A 21,447-nucleotide genomic window follows, 5' to 3' on the forward strand; every position below is an offset into this window, starting at 1 on the left:
GGTGGTCTGGAGTTGGGACCCGGTCCTATTTGTCTACCCTTTTATATGCATTACTTCAACTTTGATATACAGTAAGGTTTTTAATATAGGCAGTATAGGTACCGTCCCAATTTAGGGTCACCTTGCCGCTGGTGGGATGGCTTGTATACTTTTTTTGATCAAAAATAGTTCACTAAGTACCCTATATTTATTATGCAATTTTGCTTTACATTTATATATAATTATGGTAGGGTATGAGATATATTTTTGTCTTGCTTCTTTTTTGCTAGTGTGAACATGCCTCTGTTTCTTGCATGTCTGCCATCTTAGACCTCAGTTCACATTGTCTGGTGTTTTGACTTGTTTGCATTCTGTGCAATTTAAGGGTGTGGCATGCCCTTTGTTGAGCTGATTGGTATATATGTAGCTTACCACGGGCCTGGGTGGTCTGGAGTTGGGACCCGGTCCTATTTGTCTACCCTTTTATATGCATTACTTCAACTTTGATATACAGTAAGGTTTTTAATATAGGCAGTATAGGTACCGTCCCAATTTAGGGTCACCTTGCCGCTGGTGGGACGGCTTGTATACTTTTTTTGATCAAAAATAGTTCACTAAGTACCCTATATTTATTATGCAATTTTGCTTTACATTTATATATAATTATGGTAGGGTATGAGATATATTTTTGTCTTGCTTCTTTTTTGCTAGTGTGAACATGCCTCTGTTTCTTGTATGTCTGCCATCTTAGACCTCAGTTCACATTGTCTGGTGTCATTAAAGGGCATGAATATTCACCCCCTCCCCATGCCCATGGACCCGGAGAGAGGTTGACTATTCATGCCCTTTAACAGCGGGCACAGGAGATAGCCGGCAGCAGCAGCAGCACAGCTACACTGTATACAGCTATTAAGGAGCATGAATATTCACTGCTCCCCACGCCTCATGGGTGTGGGGGAGCAGTGAATATTCATTTTCTTTACAGCGGGAACAGTGTAGGCTGCTGCCTCCTATGTCCCACTCCTCCACCGCTACATACATACATATATACACACATACCCCACCCCCAACATTCAGACTATAAGATAGACTATAAAATTTGAGGAAAAAAGTGCGTCTTATAGTCCGAAAAATACGGTAGCTTCTGAAATCAGCCAAACCATTTTCAGCTGGGCTAACATACTTGTGCAAGGGTTTTCTAAACATCCATTAGCCTTCTTACACAGTTAGCAAACACAATGTACCATTAAAACACTGGAGTGTTGGTTGTTGGTAATGGGCCTCTATACACCTATGTAGATATTGCAATAAAAACAAGACGTTTGCACCTAGAATAGTCATTTACCACATTAACAATGTATAGAGTGTATTTCTGATTCATTTAATGTTAGCTTCATTGAAAATGTGCTTTTCTTTCAAAAATAATGAAATTTCTTAATGACCCCAAACTTTTGAACGGTAGTGTGTATGTATATATGTATATTACACACAATTTTTTTTTTTTTTGTACAGCACATCCAGAGCGAATAGTCAGATCTTCACATGCAACACTGACCTCAATCAGTGGCTCTGCATCAGACACTGCTGCAGTACTCATGGGGGCCAGCGATGAGTGGTGGCACTGATACAGACTGGTAATGACACAGAGCGCCTGCAGTGTCTGTGCAGAGCTGATAATTTAGTTCAGGCAACTCTCATTAGAGACAAAGTGTTCAATATGCAAATTAAGGGGGAGTAACACTGCATTGAGCCCTTGGCCACACTAAGGGTACACCGAACGCCATTCACTTGCATGCATGTTTGGTTTTCTTTTTTTTTTTAATGGCAACTAAACCACTAAAATCCATGCTACAAGTATGACTTTTATATACGTCCAAGTCCCCTACATATACAGTGCCTTGAAAAAGTACTTATACCCCATGAACAGCCACCAGCTACTGTAGGAAAGTGAAAAAAAAACAAAACAAAAAAAATTATATATTTTTAATACAGCCTTACATTTTTACTAATTTCCAAAACTCCGACAAGTGAAAGAGGGAACACGTTGAATACCGCTAAGTGGCATACCACATTACTCTGAAAGAAAAAAAAAAAAAAAAAAAAAAAAAAAGAGAGAAGTAATTTCAGAAAACATGTTCACGCGTCAATGTTTTTTTGTTTGCAGCTCCTATGCAGATTTATGCGTCTTCATGGTAACAGTAAAAACCCTTTGTAAGTCTGCAGTCACACTCGGTCTTTCTCCACCTCATTTGGTATTAAAAGGGTCAGATGTCCTGCAACATGGCTGTAGGATCAAACTGCGTAGCGTCTATACGGTCACCATAGGTCTGCATAAAACTACAAAACACTTTTTTCTTTTTTACGCCACACTATCTTTAAGGAAAAGATTCTCCTTTTTCATTCTAGATACTTTGAAACAGCATGTTCATTTTGTTTTTATTTTAGGTTTTGTCTGTTTAATGGCCAATGTGAACATGCTCCTATTTTGCATGTATACCAACTTATACTAGAGATCAGTTTTTGGATACATTATTATGCCTTATTAGAATATAGTGAATCTCCTGCATTTGAATTTATCACTTTAACAAACATAAAAAATGCGATATTGCGCAGGTAATTAAAGGGGATCTGTTAGGTTTTTGCAATTTAATCTGAGAGCAGAATAATAGAGAGGCAGAGACCCTGATTCCAGCAATTTGTCACTTACTGGACTGTGTTGCTGTTTAAATCAAATTGGGTTTTTAATGAGCTGGAGATCACTACAGGACTAGCTGTCTCGTGCCTCCTAGTCCAGCCACGCCCCCCACAGATTGGCTCGTACATTGACAGAAAGCTGCTAATCAGTGGTGTGGGTGGGGTTATACAGAGCTCAGCATTCAGATAACTGCTAGACCTGCAGCAGAGAAAACAGGGATTGTACTAAAAAGACAGTGAGCAGCTCAATAAGTGATACATCACTGGAATCAGGGTCTCTGTCCCTACATTATGCTGCTGTCAGATTACATGGTAAAATCCTAGTGACAAATTCCCTTTAACACTTCTCAATTGTTTTCAGATGGGTTGGAAGACTCATTATCAACATGGTGCTGTCCTATGGCAATAAAACATGCATAAGAGAAGAAGGATGAGGCTGACGCCTACATTACACAGTGACACTTTGTCCAGATTAGAAGAACACAATAAAACAAACAAAAAAATCCCCCAATTTTGTTGCCTATCCTGTTCATACCTGCTGATTGCGGTAAACACAAGTCTTCTGAATAGACCTTACTACTAAAGTCTCTTGGACTTCATCCCATGAAACATACCTGCGTTTTAAACAAATCCATAACATAATATTGGTTACCTGAAAATTAAATAAAAATTTTACAAGACAAAAACCACAGAGAAACAGCATCAAGCATACCTGTGGATTATGGTAACTTTTCCGGATAAGCTGTCATGTGTGGGCATGAAGAGTATACACAAGTCACAAACCATTATTTTAACTATTTTTTTTGTAAATTATGCCGAATTCAGGCATACAGATTTTGGTGCATTTATTGATCCATTTTTTTTTTTTTTTTTTTTTTAAAGCCCAAATCAAAAAGGAGTAAGTGTACAGTTATGTTCACACTTTTTTTTCTAGTGTTTAAAAAAAAAAAGAAAATTTTTCACGTGCAAGACTCTTCACGTATACGCATCGATCCTCATCTTCTCAGTGTTTTGTTTTGCACTTTGTTTTTTTTTCTTCTAAAAAATAACAGTGTGAAAAAGATGTTTGCTCCCTTTCTGATTTCTTATTCTTTTGTATGTTTGTCACACTTAAAATGTTTCAGATCACAAAACAAATTTAAATATTAGACAAAGATAACACAAAACGCAGTTTTTAAATGAAGGTCTTTATTATTAAAAGAAAAAGAAATCCAAACCTACAGGGCCCGGTGTGAAAGAGTAATTGCCCCCTCAACCCAATAACTGGTTGGGCCCTTAGCAGCAACAACTGCAATCAAGAGTTTGCGATAACTGGCAATGAGTCTTTTACAACACTCTGGAGGAATTTTGGACACTCCTCTATGCAAAACACTAAATTACTTACCGGTAATGTGTTTTTCCTGAACCCATGACAGCACCTACAATGAGGGGATCCGCCCTTCCAGGACAGGAAACCTACAGAATAAAAGGGCGGCGCCTCTCCACCACCTCAGTTGTTTACAGAGCATGAGAGGACACTACTTAATAGTTATATATCCCATGATTTTTTCCTTCTACACACCACGTGAATCAAACACCATGAAGGAAAAGAAGTGATCAACTTCTACCAGTGATGGGAGGGAATATAAGGGTGCTGTCATGGGTTCAGGAAAAACACATTACCGGTAAGTAATTTAGTGTTATCCTATCACCCAGGACAGCACCTACAACGAGAGATTTACAGAGAAAAAAAATTCTAAAGTTAGGGTGGGACCACAGCCTGTAGAACAGTTTTCCTAAAGGAAAGGACAGCAGAAGATCCCAGATCAAGACTATAGTGTCTATAGAAGGTGCAAGGTGAAGACTGAATCGCAACCTTACATAATGCTTGATGGTGACATCCGCTTTCATATTGTTCTGCCATGGATTCCCCGGTTTAGCACAGAAAGTAGGGTGCATAATTTCTTGACTTTTATGGAAATTGGAAGCTATCTTCGGAAGATAAAGTAGCTCCCGAATCGACCCATCTTCTAGGATCTGTATAAACAAAAGGATTAACCGAAAAAACTTGAATGTCACTAACTTACCATGCTGAAGTCAGGGCCATCGGGATAATAGTCTTTAATGTGAAGACCCTGAATCCTTGGGTTCAAGACAAGGCTTGTTACAGCCTTAAGCACTGGATTCACATCCCAGGGTGCCATCTTTGGACTGAAAATGGGCCTAGATCCAAAGCTCAGTTTCACAATCCTTGCTTATTCAATGAAGGTTGGACACTGTTCTAGTAGTCTACGGCTAAAAATTGTCCACTTGCAATTCTCTTCCTCTTTATATGAGGTGCTGTTAAAGATAAAAGGTGAGACTTCGCCATTTGAACTGATTAGACATAAGTGTCATTAGGGATCGTGGCAGAGTTCCTCCATAATGGATTATGTAAGATAAAGCTACTCTGTTGTATGACAAGACCTTTACATAGTGACCATGTATAGATGAAAGGAGCTTTCTTATATACTGCCTAAAGCCTCTTTAGGTTAGAGGAACCAAGTCTTTAGAGGCAGCCCCCAGGTGTGTACGCGTGACCATGCTACTACTGGAATGTAGGAGATTAGAGTTATTAACAGCAATCGCCTTGTTCAGAGTTGTGGCCAGACTGCTTATTAATTTTGACATATAGCAGGACTCCTTATTCTACCTTGGGAGACCACAACTCTTATTCACTGCCCAGTGAGTTCTGCAGCACTCGATGGATCTGCCCATAATCCCAAAATAGTTGAGGTAAACTATTGTCAATGCCTCTTCCTTCGATATGAGAGTTGTCCTAACTACTATAATTCTCCATAAAGCCTTAAGGCTCATTAACATCTGAATGGAAGGACATAGCCTTTTCAGTTTATGTGCCCACGATGCAGAAATGAAGCAGAAAATTTCTGCATCTCCCTGGCAGAAAAAACGCATGCAGATTGTACATGCGTTTTTCCTGCAGAATACATGCGGATCCACATGCGGGTTCACTTGTGTTTCCGCATGCAGATTGACAAGCGCTTTCCAGGCGATAGCATCACTTGGAAAGTGCTTGACAACTAGGTCACACTGTATAAATCCATGCAAACAGCATGGATTTATACAGTGTGAACCGTAAAAATTAAAACAAATAAAGCTATACTCACCCCCGAGGCCCCGGCGTGGCTGCAGCGCTGCTTCCTGGCTGGTTCCCGGCTGCCGGCATATCGCGAGACAGAGCGGTGAAGGGCCTGCGGTCACATGACTGTGACGTCACCGAAGGTCCTTCAGCGCTGCTGGCATTCAGAGAGAAGCCGCCGGACAGGTGAATATAAACTTTGTTATTTTATTCTTTTTTTACAGGTAGAATGGTACCCAGGTCTGGATGAGAGTCTCCTCTCCTCCATAACTGGGTACCATCCGCACATAGAAGCCGCTTGTAAAAATGTACAGTCGCGGTTTCTATGCGTCTCAATGCAAGTCAATGGCGGGACTTCCGCTGCGCTTCCGCAAAATTAAATGACATGCTGCGGATTTTTGTACGCAGCATAAACGCTGCGGAAAAATCCGCAGCATGTGCATAGAACATGCGGAATCCCCTTGGGGACCATGGGGTGCGGAATACCTAGCGTTTCACAAGCGTGTCCGCTGGAGAAATTCCGCAGCATAAACGCTTGAAAAACGCTACGTGGGCACTCAGCCTAAATCCTCATTTTATGCCAAGAGCTATTCTCAGGAAATCTGACGTTTCATGTGAATTGGAACCCGATTGTATGCCTCCTTAAACGCCTATACTACTATATCGCAATCTGGAACTGCAGATTTACTAGCAGGTCTTCTAGAGTCCATTCCCAATGATCTAACTCAGGAATCTCGACAGCCCCTTCGGGTTGTAGCAAACCCAGGTAGGACTGGGTTAAATAATATCTTTACAGGTCTTGATTAGGGCCCCTGGAGAGCTAAGCACTAGAGCAGGCTAGGCATTCACCTTAGTCAGACTGCTGGAGAGCAGAGCAGATGGTATGTGCCTTGGAGCTAATCAGAGACACAGGCCAGACTCAACAAGTATCAGTGGTTACCTTTGATAAATATTGTCATTGTAGGTGCTGTCAAATTAACAAGGTTCCACCTCAAGGACAGGAAACCAACTGAGGTGGTGGCAAGCAGGGCCGGCTCCAGGTTTTTCTGGGCCCCGGGCGAAAGAGTCTCAGTGGGCCCCTTTAACACATACCACGATTCATGATGCAGAGATACCGCAGAGAAATATATATATATATATATAGTACAATGCAAAGATTTCACTTCTTACATTACATGAGTGATATCTACTGTAAATTCCACAATAGCTCAGAAACCGGTGAATCGCTCCACACAGAATAGTGGCCCCCATATAAGGCTCCATACGGAATACTGGCCCCCATATAACGCTTCATACGGAATACTGGCCCCCATATAAGGCTCCATACGGAATACTGGCCCCCATATAAGACCCCATACGGAATACTGGCCCCCATATAAGGCCCCATAAGGAATACTGGCCCCCATATAAGGCCCCATACGGAATACTGGCCCCCATATAAGGCCCCATACGGAATACTGGCCCCCATATAAGGTTCCATGCGGAATACTGGCCCCCATACAAGGCTCCATGCGGAATACTGGCCCCCATATAAGGCTCCATGCGGAATACTGGCCCCCATATAAGGCTCCATAGAGAATACTGGCCCCCATATAACGCTCCATACAGGATACTGGCCACCATACAAGGCTCCATGCGGAATACTGGCCCCCATATAAGGCTCCATACGGAATACTGGCCCCCATATAAGGCTCCATACGGAATACTGGCCCCCATATAAGGCTCCATACGGAATACTGGCCCCCATATAAGGCTCCATACGGAATACTGGCCCCCATATAAGGCTCCATACGGAATACTGGCCCCCATACGGAATACTGGCCCCCATACGGAATACTGGCCCCCATATAAGGCTCCATACGGAATACTGGCCCCCATATAAGGCTCCATACGGAATACTGGCCCCCATATAAGGCTCCATACGGAATACTGGCCCCCATATAAGGCTCCATACGGAATACTGGCCCCCATATAAGGCCCCATAAGGAATACTGGCCCCCATATAAGGCTCCATGCGGAATACTGGCCCCCATATAAGGCTCCATACGGAATACTGGCCCCCATACGGAATACTGGCCCCCATATAAGGCTCCATACGGAATACTGGCCCCCATATAAGGCTCCATACGGAATACTGGCCCCCATACGGAATACTGGCCCCCCATATAACGCTCCATACAGGATACCGGTCCCCATATAATGCCCCATACAGGCTGTCCCCCCCCTTATAATGCTCCATGCAGGCTGTTACCCCCCACATAATGCCCCATACAGGCTGTTCCCCACCTTATAATGCCCCATGCAGGATGTCACCCCTCCTCTTTATAATGCCCCATGCAGGATGTCCCCCCCTCTCTTTATAATGCCCCATGCAGGATGTCCCCCCCTCTCTTTATAATGCCCCATGCAGGATGCCCCCCGCCCTCTTTATAATGCCCCATGCAGGATGCCCCCCACCCTTCTCTTTATAATGCCCCATGCCTCCATACATTTAAAAAAAAAAAAAAAAAAAAATCAAATACTCACCTCCCTTCTCCTCACCTGCTGCCTGCTGCCCGCTGCTCGGGTCCGAACTCCAGCGTTGTCGGCGTCTTCCTGCTCAGCGCTCCCTGTGACGGCTCAGGGGAGGGCGCGGTGTAAAGACGTCACCGCGCCCTCTGACCTGAGACGTCACAGGGAGCGCAGAGCAGGAAGACAGCTGATCTGCGGAGGCACGGGGAGAGGCAAGTATCCGCCTGCCGGGGACCTGAGCAAGCGGCGGAGAAGGGCGGGCGCTGACACCGCTCTCCTCCGCCCATAGCCCAGCGGGGTGCGCGATCGCCAGTGGGCCCCTCTGCCTGCTCAGGGCCCCGGCATTTGCCCGGGTGCGCCGGGTGCTGATGCCGGCCCTGGTGGCAAGGCGCCGCCCTTTTATTCTGTAGGTTTCCTGTCCTGGAAGGGCAGATCCCCTCATTGTAGGTGCTGTCATGGGTGACAGGATAATTGTTGTAATGCAATTGCGGGGTTTCCGAGCATGAACTGCTTTTTAAAAGGTCATGCCACAGCATCTCAATCGTATTAAGGTCAGAACTTTGACTAGGCCGCTCCAAAGTCGGATTTTTGTTTTTCTTAAATGGGACATACACCTTCCAAAAAGTTACACTTTTGTCTCGTCAGTCCACAGAGTATTCTCCCAGAAGTCTGGGCGATCATCAAGAGGTTTTCTGGTAAAACTAAGACGGGTCTATATGTTCTGTTTGCTCAGCAGTGGTTTTCATCTTGGAACTCTGCCATGCTGTCATTTTTGCCCAGTCTCTTTCTTATGGCGGAGTCATGAACACTGACCTTAACTGAGGCAAGTGAGGCCTGCAGTTCTTTGTATGTTGTTGTGGGGTCTTTTGTGACATCTTGGATGAGTCTTCGCTGAGCTCTTGGGGTAATTTTGGTCGGCCAGCCACTCCTGGGAAAGTTCACCACTGTTCCATGTTTTCTCCATTTGTGGATAATGTCTCTCACTTTGGTTCGCTGGAATCCCAAAGGTTTAGAAAAGGCGTTAAAACCTTTTCCAGACTGAGAGATCTCAATTACTTTCTCATTTGTTCCTGAATTTCTTGGATTGCAGCATGATGTCTAGCTTTTGAGGATCTTTTGGTCTACTTCACTTTGTCAGGCAGGTCCTATTTAAGAGATTTCTTGATTGAGAACAGGTGTGGCTAGGGAAATTGATCTCAGCTTCCAAAAGAGGTGATTAACCACTGTTAATTTATGTTGCTAAAGCGGGAGAAGCAATCACTTTTTCACACAGGGCCCTGTAGGTTTGGATTTCTTTTTCCCTTAAACTGCATTTTGTGTTCTCTTTGTCTAATATTTTAATTTTTTTGTGATTTGAAACATTTAAGTGTGACAAACGTGTGTGTCATTTTGATATTGCTATGAATTATGTTTGTTCTTTTTGGTGTGTTTGTTTTTTTTTAGCGCTTTTTCAAGCAGGTTCCAGGTGTAATCCCCCTGAAAAAGATGCATTGTACACATAACCTTACACAAATGACGCAGTTTTTTTTTTTGTTTTAGAAATCATCATAATAAATGGCATTTCACTCACCTGAATTTTCTGTGTAATCCCAGGTAGACCTTCTGCAGAATTTCCCCAGTATCCGCAGCAATGCGAAGCAACCAGTCATGGCCAGTTACAGCAATGATTGAGGGGGTATAGTCTGATGCCTGAGGAAGAGGCTCTCCCTGCAGAGTGAAATTCATAGTCACAAAACAGAATATCCACAAATAGGCTTGATAACAGAATAAAAGAATCCTGACTCAACTTCTTCCACATTTATATACTGCAAACATAGCATGAACCTGCCTTAAATATATTGGGGGCACCGAGCACAATGATTTGGATCCGTCTCTTAATAGGAAGGGGTCTTCACTCCAAATTTAAACTTTATAAGAATATTGATAGGGGCGAGGTTGAGCGGCGCATGAGGTCACACGTGCTTCTTCTGAGCTCCCGCTGCGCTCATCCTGATCGGTCCATTCGACACCGATGAACTCAGCGGCGCAAGTCCCGCTGGCACAAGGTTTCTGGACCCCAGGAGATGTTTCTCAGGCAGCGGCATGACTAGCAGTAAAAAGTCTTGCAGGGAGGAATCCAAGATGGCAGCCGGCGGAGGCAGAGGGACACGAGTGGGGAAGTAGCAGCGCGGCTGGAACAGTATGCCCCCAAGCCACATTCTTCAGGTCACGTGAACCAGAGGTCAGCGGCTGCTACACAGGGACTGAGGGGATTGTTTGCCAAAAGATCCCGTCATGGCCGCTTCCTCATAAGGCCAAGGCAGTGTTGGTGAGACTCCCAAGGGGATTATATACACTCCTTGAGAAATTTCCCTTAGGGAACCCCGAATCTCTGCAAGACGTCTTAAATGCAGTGAATACATCTAATTCCACACTCACTACACTGACTATATACAGGACACTATTTCTACAATTAGCCTTTATGTGCAAAAAGTGGCGGAGCACACTATGGCACGGGAGGGCAGAGTCCGTAAGCATGAAGATGCTCTTCAACCAGTCCGCAGGGACATCTAAAGTCATAGGCAAGCTGGCGCAGCATTACTTGTCAAGGCTGACAATTTAAGAAACCGCCAGAGACGCAAAAATATTCAGCTTTTCGGGGTTCCTGAAAAGGTGGAAAGGGGAGACCCTGATGGCTTTTTGAAAAAAAATGGCTACTGGATACCTTTGGTAAAGATGTCCTCACTTCTTTGATTGCGGTGGGCAGAGCCCATAGGGGCAGACCCCCTCAGCCTATTCTGATTTTTCTGGAGTGCAGCTATTCTTCTATTTGGGTACTTTTAAGGGGCTGATAATCTGGTGTACGCTAAAGTGCCAGGGATATTCCCCTATATTTTTCTCTCTACAAAGATGGGTATAACGGTTAACTTTAGCCATGGAGTATAAGCGGGTTGAGCAATATTTCTAAAAGATAAGCAATTATCGTAAAAATTGTGTTACAATAATAATGTGTTATTATCAATAATTGTGTTACAGGAGACACAGCTAACAAATTAATCTATTAATTTGCTACATAAAAGAATATTTACCAGTGTGCATTCACACAGGATTGCGTCTTCAATCTTCTCAGACTTTAAACACTTTGGCATTTCATACAACTTTTGTGGCATACATGCAAAACTATGATGGAAGCAAAAATATTAAATAATGCACTTTTCCTTTTTGATTTTACATTTATTATTAGTGAATGTGATCGTGTGCAATATCCCAAACCTAATTGTCTTATCTCCATTTCTTGTGCTAGGTGTATTGCAATCTGTTGTTCCATGTTATATGGACCCATACATATTAGACTAATGTCAGCCAAATGTGCCAGTATCAAGGGCTCGGCAGAAAGTCTAATGTGTATGGTGGCTCCAGACTCCTTAGAAAATATTAAATACAAGCTGCATGTCACTAAGAAAAAAAAAAAGCCTTCAATATAGACACCATTACTTTCCTTACCTGCTGTAACAACAGAGAAAATTATTAAAATAGATTCTTCCATTTACACAGTTGATGGAAGACTTTGATTGCTTGGTCCAAACTTTCTTAAACTTTGTCTTTTTCTGAAAAACAAGAATATAGATAGATATTTTTTTTTTGTCACTTCAAGCCATCTCAAGCAAGTGTCAGTTAATAGTTTACAATGGAAGCCAGCTTTTACTATGCCTGTGTTTCACAATTTTATAGGTATTCAGGATCAGGCAATTTTTTTATTTTTTTTATTTTTTTTTTTTACTCATTTGGATTTTTTTCCCTCCTCTTCTCCCAGCGCCATAACTTTTTTTTCCCTCCCCACCTCCAGATGACATAGCCATATGAGTGCTTGTGTTTTTGAGGGATAAGTTAAGTTATAGTTTTGATTAATACCATTTATTGTACCATAGAATGTAGTATAAATCTGGAAAAAAAAATCCAAGCGAGATGAAATTGTTAAAAAAAAATAAAAAATGAAATTCTGCCATTGTTTTGTTTTTACAATATTTACTGTATGATAAAACTTACCTGGCATTATGATTCTACAGGTCAGACCATTTACGTCAATACCAACAAAAGTTCATTTTTTTTCAACAATAAAAAAAAAAAAAATCTAAGCAGAAATGTGTTTTTTGGGGACATTTGGTAAAAAGAAAAAAAATTGGCATTTCCTGTACAGGTTCATTTTATATTTTGATAGACCGGGCTTTTACACATGTGAAAAAAAAAAAAAAACACACTTGATTTTTTTTATTTATTATTTATGGGGGGGGGGGGGTTTACAATTTTTGTATTGTTTTTAATATCTGAAAAGGTTTATTTTTTGTTAGTCGCCTTAAGGGGCATAAACCTGTGATTGATCGCTTACACTATATACTGCAATCATGCAGTATATAAAGAAAAGCTCGGTCTCATATCCAGTTCGGCTTAAGTGCAATAAAACACTGGTTCATCAGATGCAATGATTTTTATGTCGGCATAAAAAAAAAAATCCTCGTTATCAGCAGCACATTGTCCGGTGTAAACAGGACAAGTGTTGCTGATAAATGTGAAATTGTATATGGAGGCAAAACAATGGTGTCAGCGATCTTTCTGCCCCATCTTTGTTTCATCAACCAAATCAGTACAGATTGGTGGTTATCTAAATTGATCGGTCAATCCAAAGGCCATTAGACACATTTTGCCCTGGGAAGGGGAATGCGGAAGTGGGTTTTGGCAAGAATGGGACCAGTTTCAAGTGTTGAGAAATTTTTTGAGCATAGCACAGTATAGGGCAAGAAAGCCCGATTCCAGAGATGTATCACTTACTGGACTGCTTGGTGTTGTTTAGTTAGAATTCATGTTTGTCTGATGTAGATGAGCTAAGACTTCTGCTCTGTGTATAACCCCACCCACACACCTGATTGGTAGCTTGCTGAGAGTTCACAGGAAGCGGCCAATCAGTGGTGGGGGGCGGGGTTACAGTTTAGGCTGACTGCTGTGCACATGAGACCTAGTCCTGCAGTGATAATCTCCTTCTGATAAAACACTGATTGTATTGAAACTACAAAACAAAACCCAGTAAGCGACATCCCTGGAATCAGGCTCTCTTGCCTTATATTATGCTGCTCAGGTTAAACAGCAAAAACCTGCTGAGAGATTCCCTTTAACCACAGACCCAAAGTAAAATCATCATTCCCTAAAGTACACCCTAAACCAGTGTTTCCCAAACCCCATCCTCACGGCCCCCCACATGTCATGTTTTCAGTATCTCCTTCGTATTGCACAGGTGAGAGAATTCCTGATGCCTTAATGATACTTCAATCACCTGTTTAATACTAAGGAGATCCTGAAAACATGACCTGTGGGGGTCCATGAGGATGGGGTTTGGGAAACACTGCCCTAAACAAAATGTTAATCGAGTCTCAACACAGGCAATCATTACCTGACACAAAATTTTCCTTAAAATATTCAAGGTAATCCTGTGATTATTGTAGGTGGCTTTTGGGAAGGATCCCAAGGACCTTCTTCTGATGAGGATACAGACATTTTCCACTGTCCCCGACTTGGTAAATAACATTCTGCGTCTCCTTTGTGGCGCTGCGCTGGGAATTAGGCTGCAGTCGGTGCTCAATAAGTCTAAGTAAATAGTATTAATGTAGTTTACATGATAGCAGGTCTTCTTCACAACAGAAAAAGCTTAAGACACAAAGTATCAAGTTATCAAGAATGTGACAAGTGATTACATAATGACACATCACTGCTGTATGTGTGGACGTTACCCAAACCAGTCGTAAATGTAACATAATGCAAGGGGTGAGGGGTGCACTGACATATAAAAAATGTACCACACGAGAATGACTATACTGTGCTGTTCCCCCAGAGATGATTAGTGTTCAGCATATCTTAGAAAAATAAATTCTGCGTTTGTTACCTGCTAAATGTATTATCTCGCTACGCCGCCATCTGCTGGTCAGTATTTTTCCTACCGCCCGCTCTTGTCTGTTCCAATTAAGTTGGTTCAAACAGGGCATGGCTTCTCGCGGCAGTTCAATCAGTCACTTGCTTTTGGCAGCTATTTTATAGCCAGAGTTGCTGTGAGACAGATACCACTTGTGCTGGGCTTGTGAAGATACCAATTTCTGACCAGCAGCAACCGACGTCAGCGGCTTCAAAGGAAGTTACAGTATTGTACCAACAAGTATTATTTCTGTATCCGGTTTTAAATAAACCAAGTCTTGAATTGTAACCTCGCTGTGGTTCTACATTTGAGTCAATGGACGTGAAGTCTGTGCTGGTCCTGTTTGCTCCTCATCTTCGATACAGAGGTAGGGAAAAAAAAATCTCATAGCATCTTATCAGTTACACCCCCATTCGCCTTATGTGGAGACAGAACATATACTTCTAGACACACGATCCGTAAAAAAAAAAAATCGGACAAGTGAAGAGTGAACAGCTCCATAGATTATGGTACGTGAAAAACTTGGCTAGAACAAGGCAACGTCTAGAGGAGGCCTTTCATTTACAACTTGTTTAAAGTTTAACAGAAAAAAAATGCTGCATACGTTTAGTAAATTTGGTGCATTTTACAAATTAACTTTCTAAAAAAAAAAAAGTGAACGAAAATATCTAAAGCCCCGAATAAATGTGGCCCATGACATGTGCAATTTTGATGCATTTTAGCTAGTGAACTTCAACCTTGAAAGGGAGCCGGTCATCTAATTTATGGTTCCCAAACCGCAGCCAGCGCAAATCTGGGGCCCGGCCCGCAGCAATTGCAGCCAGTTTTATTATTCTCTGAAACGCTCTGGAGCCGGAGAGGAGACTAGTCCTGCGCAGTCCCCGGCTTCTCCCCGCACAGCTACAGGTGATTGACAGATCTCCCTCATGTGTGTACATAGGGAGGGAGCAGTCAATCACCTCTAGAAGCGCTGGAAAAAGGTCGGTTAAATGAAATCCTGTTTTCAAAAAGTTGTCGAAGGTTGCTAACACAAATTATTCTGTCGAAAACAGTTAGTCCAAAACTGTTTGATTAATGGGGGCCTATACGATGGTTTTTGTTTTTATTTAAGGGGTTGGCCCCTTTCAGAAAATCTTGATCCCAGATGCTGTTTATTACAAACTATGCTTTATTCCCTTATTAGTCTTGGCACTGAGACTCTGCCTCTGCTCCCAGTGTCCAGTATTGGCTGCGGCGCTGAGGTCACATCAACAGCCAATCTGAGAGCTCAACGGCTGTGCTGCCCCAATTGGAGCCCCTGAGCTCGCTGATTAGGTGGCCGCGCTGTTTAAGTGACGTCAGCACTGCAACCAACATTGGACACTGGGATCAGAGGCACAGTCTCAGCGCTGAACCCGGGGGGCGAGGAGTAAAGCAGTTTGTTTTTGATTATTTCTATAACAAACTGCTGCTGGGGACCAGAACTTAAACAGGGGACAATCCCTTTAAGTCAATTATTTTTATATTGGATTTCTTTTTGCTCAATTTCTAAAGATGATTTATTTTTTGTAGTTCTCTGTAGCACAGTAGTCTTCAATTGCGCAATAAAAAAGAAAAAAAAAAAAAAGGTTTTGATTCATCAAACAATTTTCGCTGCCTTTTTACTGGCGTAAAACAGCCTGAAATGTCAAAACATAGCTGCGCAGAAATTTTGCAACTTAACATTTTTCCGACAGTCATAGGCTGCGCCGCCAACTTTTTGAAAAGCCAAGAAGGGGTGTGACCAACAATTTTAATGCAGAAAGAGGAAAACACTTAGGCCACATTCACACATTCAGTATTTTACATCAGTATTTGTAGCCAAAACCAGGAGTGGAACAATCAGAGGAAAAAGTATAATAGAAACACGTCACCACTTCTGTATTTATCACCCACTCCTGGTTTTGGCTTACAAATACGGATGTAAAATACTGACCAAATACTGAACGTGTGTACGTGGCCTTACAATGAATTCGACGCATAGGGCACAATTCATCAAGGCTGGTGTACAAAATGCTAGTCTTCATGAATCAGTGACATAAAATTCACCAGGATGGAAAGTGATACTTACGCCTAAAATTAGATTAAAAAAAAAGTGGGAAGGAAATACATAACTGAATGGTTTATATTTAATAATTATTTCAGTCCCGATTCATCATGTGCATTTAAGTTAAAAAAAAGGAATACCAACATTCTTCAAAATGGCACGAGTGGTTCATAAGTTTTGTGAAAACTTTAAAAAAAAAAAAAAAAAAAAAAAATCTTGATTACTGCATTTTCCCCTTTTTCTCTCAATTAGTGACTTTCTGATTTGCAACCAATTTGCGTCTTTTTAAAACTTGTCTTTTCTTCTTTAATTTTCTGATTTTTATACCTAATCTGTTTTTCCAGATGTCAGCAACGGATTCTTCAAACCCGACTTATTACAAAGTTGCAAAAATTTGAGCAAATGTACTTCAGTCCCTGCCAGGGAGTTTAATTTGTTTTGCAGAATTTTTGAAACATCTTATATAACGTGGTGGATCAAAGACAAACATAAGGGGCATATTTTATTATGCACAGAATTCATGAACCATTTTGAAGAATTTGGCGCAAAAGACAAAAAAAAAAAAAAAAAAAAAAAAAAAAAAAAAAGGGGGGGGGAAGCTTTTTTTGGGGCTCAAAGTTACACATTTTCCAAAATTCCAGGAGCACATGGAATCACTCCTGAGGGGGGACTGGAGCAGATTTGTGGCTCAAATGTACAGATGAACAAAGCACAATAAAAAAAGAGGAAAACACAAAAAAATATATAAAAATAATAAAAACCAGGTGCAAATGCAATAATGAATGGGATCCTAAGTATTAATATTTTGCGGGTTAATTCCATTTGTCTACGTCTTGCTGTACTATAATGTGCACTAGAGAGGAGTAATAATACCTCACACACTCACTCATGTATCCTTCCACCAAAGCACTCATACACAGAACCTGCACATAACAGGGCGGTATTAACAGGCAGGGTTACTCACTTCTTGCCATCTCACACACCATTTAAATGGTCGCAGCAAAACACTCAGAAAGCAGCGACAGGCTATTTTACATGGTTTCCTGGCGTTTAGTCGGTTCTGGGATCTGTAGTCTTTTCTACCGTATTGTCAGAAGAACAAGAGAGAAAATAAACTACACTGTCCAGCATGCACTGCGGCGTGCTGTAGCTGCGGGGAGATTACACTTCCGCAGTATAAGGAGCTGTCAGAGGACAGGACGCTTGAGTCTTCAGACGGCTGAGGTGACGTTTTGTGGTTGTCAGCCTGAAGTGTTTTGTGAATGTAAATTAGGATATGAAATAAAAGTGTGGAAAATCTCACTGAGGAAGGGAAAGAACCTTGGTACCCTGTATTTACACACATAGGAATATGGTCATATATATATATATATATATATATATATATATATATATATATATATATAATGATAGTTGAAATTGCATGTCAGACAATTGCCTAATATATTCATACTACAAAAACTGAATCTTTGAAGGAATGATAAAGATATATATATATATATATATAGATTTAGATTTGAGAGTCCTCAGTGGTTGATACCTTTTAATGGCTAACTGAAAAGATGGTAACAAATTGCAAGCTTTCAAGACTACTCAGGTCTCTTCATCAGGCTAGTATAAGGGTATGTGCACACGATGCAGAAATGCTCAGGATTTTTTCCTGAGCGTTTCTGCATCTCTCTGGCAGGAAAAAACGCATGCGGATTGTACATGCGGTTTCGTGCCAGGGACATGCGGATGTGAAGCGTTCTTCACTTTCATTTCCGCATGCGGGTTGACAAGCGCTTCCCAAGCGATTTTAGCATCACTTGGAAAGTGCTTGTCAACTTCACACTATATAAATCCATGCAACCGGCATGGATTTATATAGTGTGTGAATGTCAAAAAATAAAAAATAAATATATACTTTACCCTCTGATGGCCCCCGGTGTCTTGCTTCGCTCGGTCCCGGCTGCCGGCAGTGAAGACTTTAGGACCTTCCGACGTCAGCGTCACGTGACCCGTCACATGACTCTGACGTCAGCGAAGGTCCTTCTTCATTCAACCGCGAAGTGCGGGGAATCAAGCAGGAGCGCTGCGCGGGCCGTCAGGAGGTGAGAATATATATATTTTTTATTTTATTCTTTTTTTTTTAATGGTACCTGGGTCTGGATGAGAGTCCTCTCATCCACACCCGGGTACCATCCGCACATTAGACCGCATGAAAAGCGCATCAACATATACAGTGATGCGGATTCCATGCGGTCTAATGCAAGTCAATGGCGGCAAAAGAGCAGCGTTTCCGCAAAATTAATTGACATGCTGCGGATTTTTGACCGCAGCGTTTACGCTGCGGAAAAATCCACGTCATGGGCACAGCACATGCGGATTTCAATTGGGGAACATTGCTGCCCTTCTACCATGCGTTTTTCATGCGTTTCCGCGGCGTTTACGCAACTGCAAAAACGGCGCGGAAACGCATGAAAAACGCATCGTGTGAACTCAGCCTAACACAAAATCTGAAGAGTCACATATTTATACACAATAAGGGTATGTGCACACGATGCAGAAATGAAGCAGAAAATTTCTGCATCATTTCTGCATCTCCCTGGCAGAAAAAACGCATGCAGATTGTGCATGCGTTTTTCCTGCGGAATACATGCGGATTCACATGCGTTTCCACATGCGTTTCCGCATGTGGATTGACAAGCGCATTCCAGGCGATTTTAGCGTCACCTGGAAAGTGCTTGACAACTAGGTCACACTATATAAATCCATGCAGCCGACATGGATTTATATAGTGTGACCCGAGAGAGTGTATATACTTACCTCCGATGGCCCGCGCTGTCCTGCTCAATCCATTCTCCCTCGCCGGCAACTTTGAATTGAAAGACCTGCCGACGTCAGCGTCACGTGACCCGTCACATGACTCTGACGTCAGCGCAGGTCCTACAACTCACTGCAAGTGCCGGGAACCAAGAAGGAGCAGTGCGCGGGCCGACAGAAGGTAAGAATACATTTATTTTTTATTTTATTCTTGTTTTACAGCTTTTTTAATGGTACCTGGGTGTGGATGAGACTCTCCTCTCCTCCACACCTGCACATTAGAACGCTCCAATTACGGAAGTACAGATGCAGTCTTGCGGAATTGGCGCGTTCTAATGCAAGTCAATGGCGGCGAAAACGCCGCGTTTCCGCAAAATTAATTGACATGCTGTCCTGTGTCCAGTGTTGTGATGACCTCACAGGTCTGAGAGCCTGAGGAACACATTCCTTAGTTGATGTAGAATGACATAAATCCATGCAACACATTCATTCCTGCTCTGAAAGTGTTAAAGGTCATCATCAGTTTATATTCTGAGACTCTTCTTTCTCTTTGAGATTTGAAGTTACCATTTAATACTAGTAATTTCATATCTTTTATGCTGTGATCAGGGGAACAAAAATGCTTGGCTACAGGCAGATCTATTATTTTTTCTTTTATTGTGTGGCGATGATGATTCACCATCATCAAGCTACAGAACAATGAAATAGAGACATCCTTGTACTGGAAACCAATCGACCGTCCTACATACCTTAAATGGGACAGTTTCCATCCAAAACACATAAAAAACTCTATTTTTTACAGCCAAGCCATCAGATACAATCGGATATGTTCCAACCAGATGGATAGAGACAAACACCTTGATGGCATCAGAAAGACCTTTTTGAAACAGGGCTACCATCCGAGAACAATTGAGAACCAGATTACAAGAGCCACCAGAATATCAAGGAATGATCTCCTACATTACAAAACTAAACAAGAAAGCAACCGGGTGCCTCTAGTAGTCACCTACAATCCAAATCTGGAAGCGCTAAGAAGAGCTGCACGGAAACTACAACCCTTACTACAAAAAGATGCCCGATTACAATCCATATTTCCAGACCCCCCACTTCTGTGTTTCAGGCAGCCCCCAAATCTAAGAAGCATCATTGTCAGAAGCTCCCTGTCATCTCCACCAGCTACAGGAACCTTTCCTTGCAACTAGAAAAAATGTAAAACCTGTCCATGTATAACGACCACAGACAAGATAAAGATCCCCAATTCACATCAGGACTAGAAGATCCCAGGTACGTTCAGCTGTATCACATCTAATGTAGTGTACTTAATTATATGCACCAAATGTCCAGCTGGGGGTCTTTATGTAGGGGAGACAGGGCAAAAGCTTAAAACAAGGATGAATCATCATCGCCACACAATAAAAGAAAAAAGAATAGATCTGCCTGTAGCCAGGCATTTTTGTTCCCCTGATCACAGCATAAAAGATATGAAATTACTAGTATTAAAAGGTAACTTCAAATCTCAAAGAGAAAGAAGAGTCTCAAAATATAAACTGATGATGACCTTTAACACTTTCAGAGCAGGAATGAATGTGTTGCATGGATTTATGTCATTCTACATCAACTAAGGAATGTGCTCCTCAGACTCTCAGACCTGTGAGGTCATCACAACACTGGACACAGGACAATAAAACCTTCACACTCCTTATCTATTAACTGCTAAAATATTTATAGCCAGAACTGTTTATTTCTTCCATAATAACTCTGCTTTTCATCACCTGTCTTACCTATTGCATTTTTTTTTCTCTTGTGTGTCTTATTGTGTATAAATATGTGACTCTTCAGATTTTGTGTTATACTAGCCTGATGAAGAGACCTGAGTAGTATCGAAAGCTTGCAATTTGTTACCATCTTTTCAGTTAGCCATTAAAAGGTATCAACCACTGAGGACTCTCAAATCTAAATATTTTTCTATCTACTGGCTAACACGGTACAAGAATATATATTTTCCCTATATCAAAATGGAGGATACCAGAATGTACCGCATCTTCATGGAACTTAAGCCACTTCTGAAGAAACGTGCACAATTGGACAGCGACATTTTTTTCTTATCTAAATGCAAAAAGGAGAATCTTAATTCCCAAAGGACTCTGGATTACAGACCCAATTCTTCATACCTACAATACTCATTATGCACAAAACCTTTGTCACAGGACTTCTGAGAGACTAAGGAACCACCTTTTGCATGTCTTCTACAGCATCAAGAGTAAAGTCCAAGGGCAATTTGAAACTTGGAGGAAAACACTTACAGAAAACACAGAGCAAAAATTACAGCAATACTAT

The 21,447-nt window shown here is 41.8% G+C and overlaps 1 protein-coding gene and 1 long non-coding RNA gene across 4 annotated transcripts in view; one reads left to right on the plus strand and one right to left on the minus strand.

The window, feature by feature from the left end:
• Positions 1-17,367, minus strand: part of DCAF17 (DDB1 and CUL4 associated factor 17) — a 63,358-nt gene extending 45,991 nt beyond the window's left edge. For 2 of the 3 annotated variants that reach the window (XM_073646965.1, XM_073646963.1), the window contains exons 1-7: positions 17,270-17,367; positions 13,725-13,918; positions 11,786-11,889; positions 11,371-11,461; positions 9,873-10,009; positions 3,209-3,287; positions 1,978-2,055 (exon numbers count right to left, since the gene is read on the minus strand). In XM_073646965.1, the coding sequence (XP_073503066.1) occupies positions 1,978-2,055; positions 3,209-3,287; positions 9,873-10,009; positions 11,371-11,461; positions 11,786-11,889; positions 13,725-13,918; positions 17,270-17,291 (705 nt within the window). In that variant the 5' untranslated portion in view covers positions 17,292-17,367. The remainder of the gene's footprint in view (positions 1-1,977; positions 2,056-3,208; positions 3,288-9,872; positions 10,010-11,370; positions 11,462-11,785; positions 11,890-13,724; positions 13,919-17,269) is intronic. The other variant, XM_073646964.1, reaches the window with a different exon arrangement.
• Positions 17,368-17,441: 74 nt separating this feature from the next.
• The window catches only part of LOC141160872 (uncharacterized), a 50,840-nt gene continuing 46,834 nt past the window's right edge, over positions 17,442-21,447 (plus strand). Inside the window, exon 1 of the long non-coding RNA XR_012250554.1 lies at positions 17,442-17,529. This is a non-coding gene — a long non-coding RNA (uncharacterized lncRNA). The remainder of the gene's footprint in view (positions 17,530-21,447) is intronic.

The sequence above is a fragment of the Phyllobates terribilis genome, unplaced genomic scaffold (assembly GCF_046119375.1).
Source record: "Phyllobates terribilis strain yellow unplaced genomic scaffold, ASM4611937v1 Scaffold_9__5_contigs__length_417890890, whole genome shotgun sequence".
Lineage (NCBI taxonomy): Eukaryota > Metazoa > Chordata > Amphibia > Anura > Dendrobatidae > Phyllobates > Phyllobates terribilis.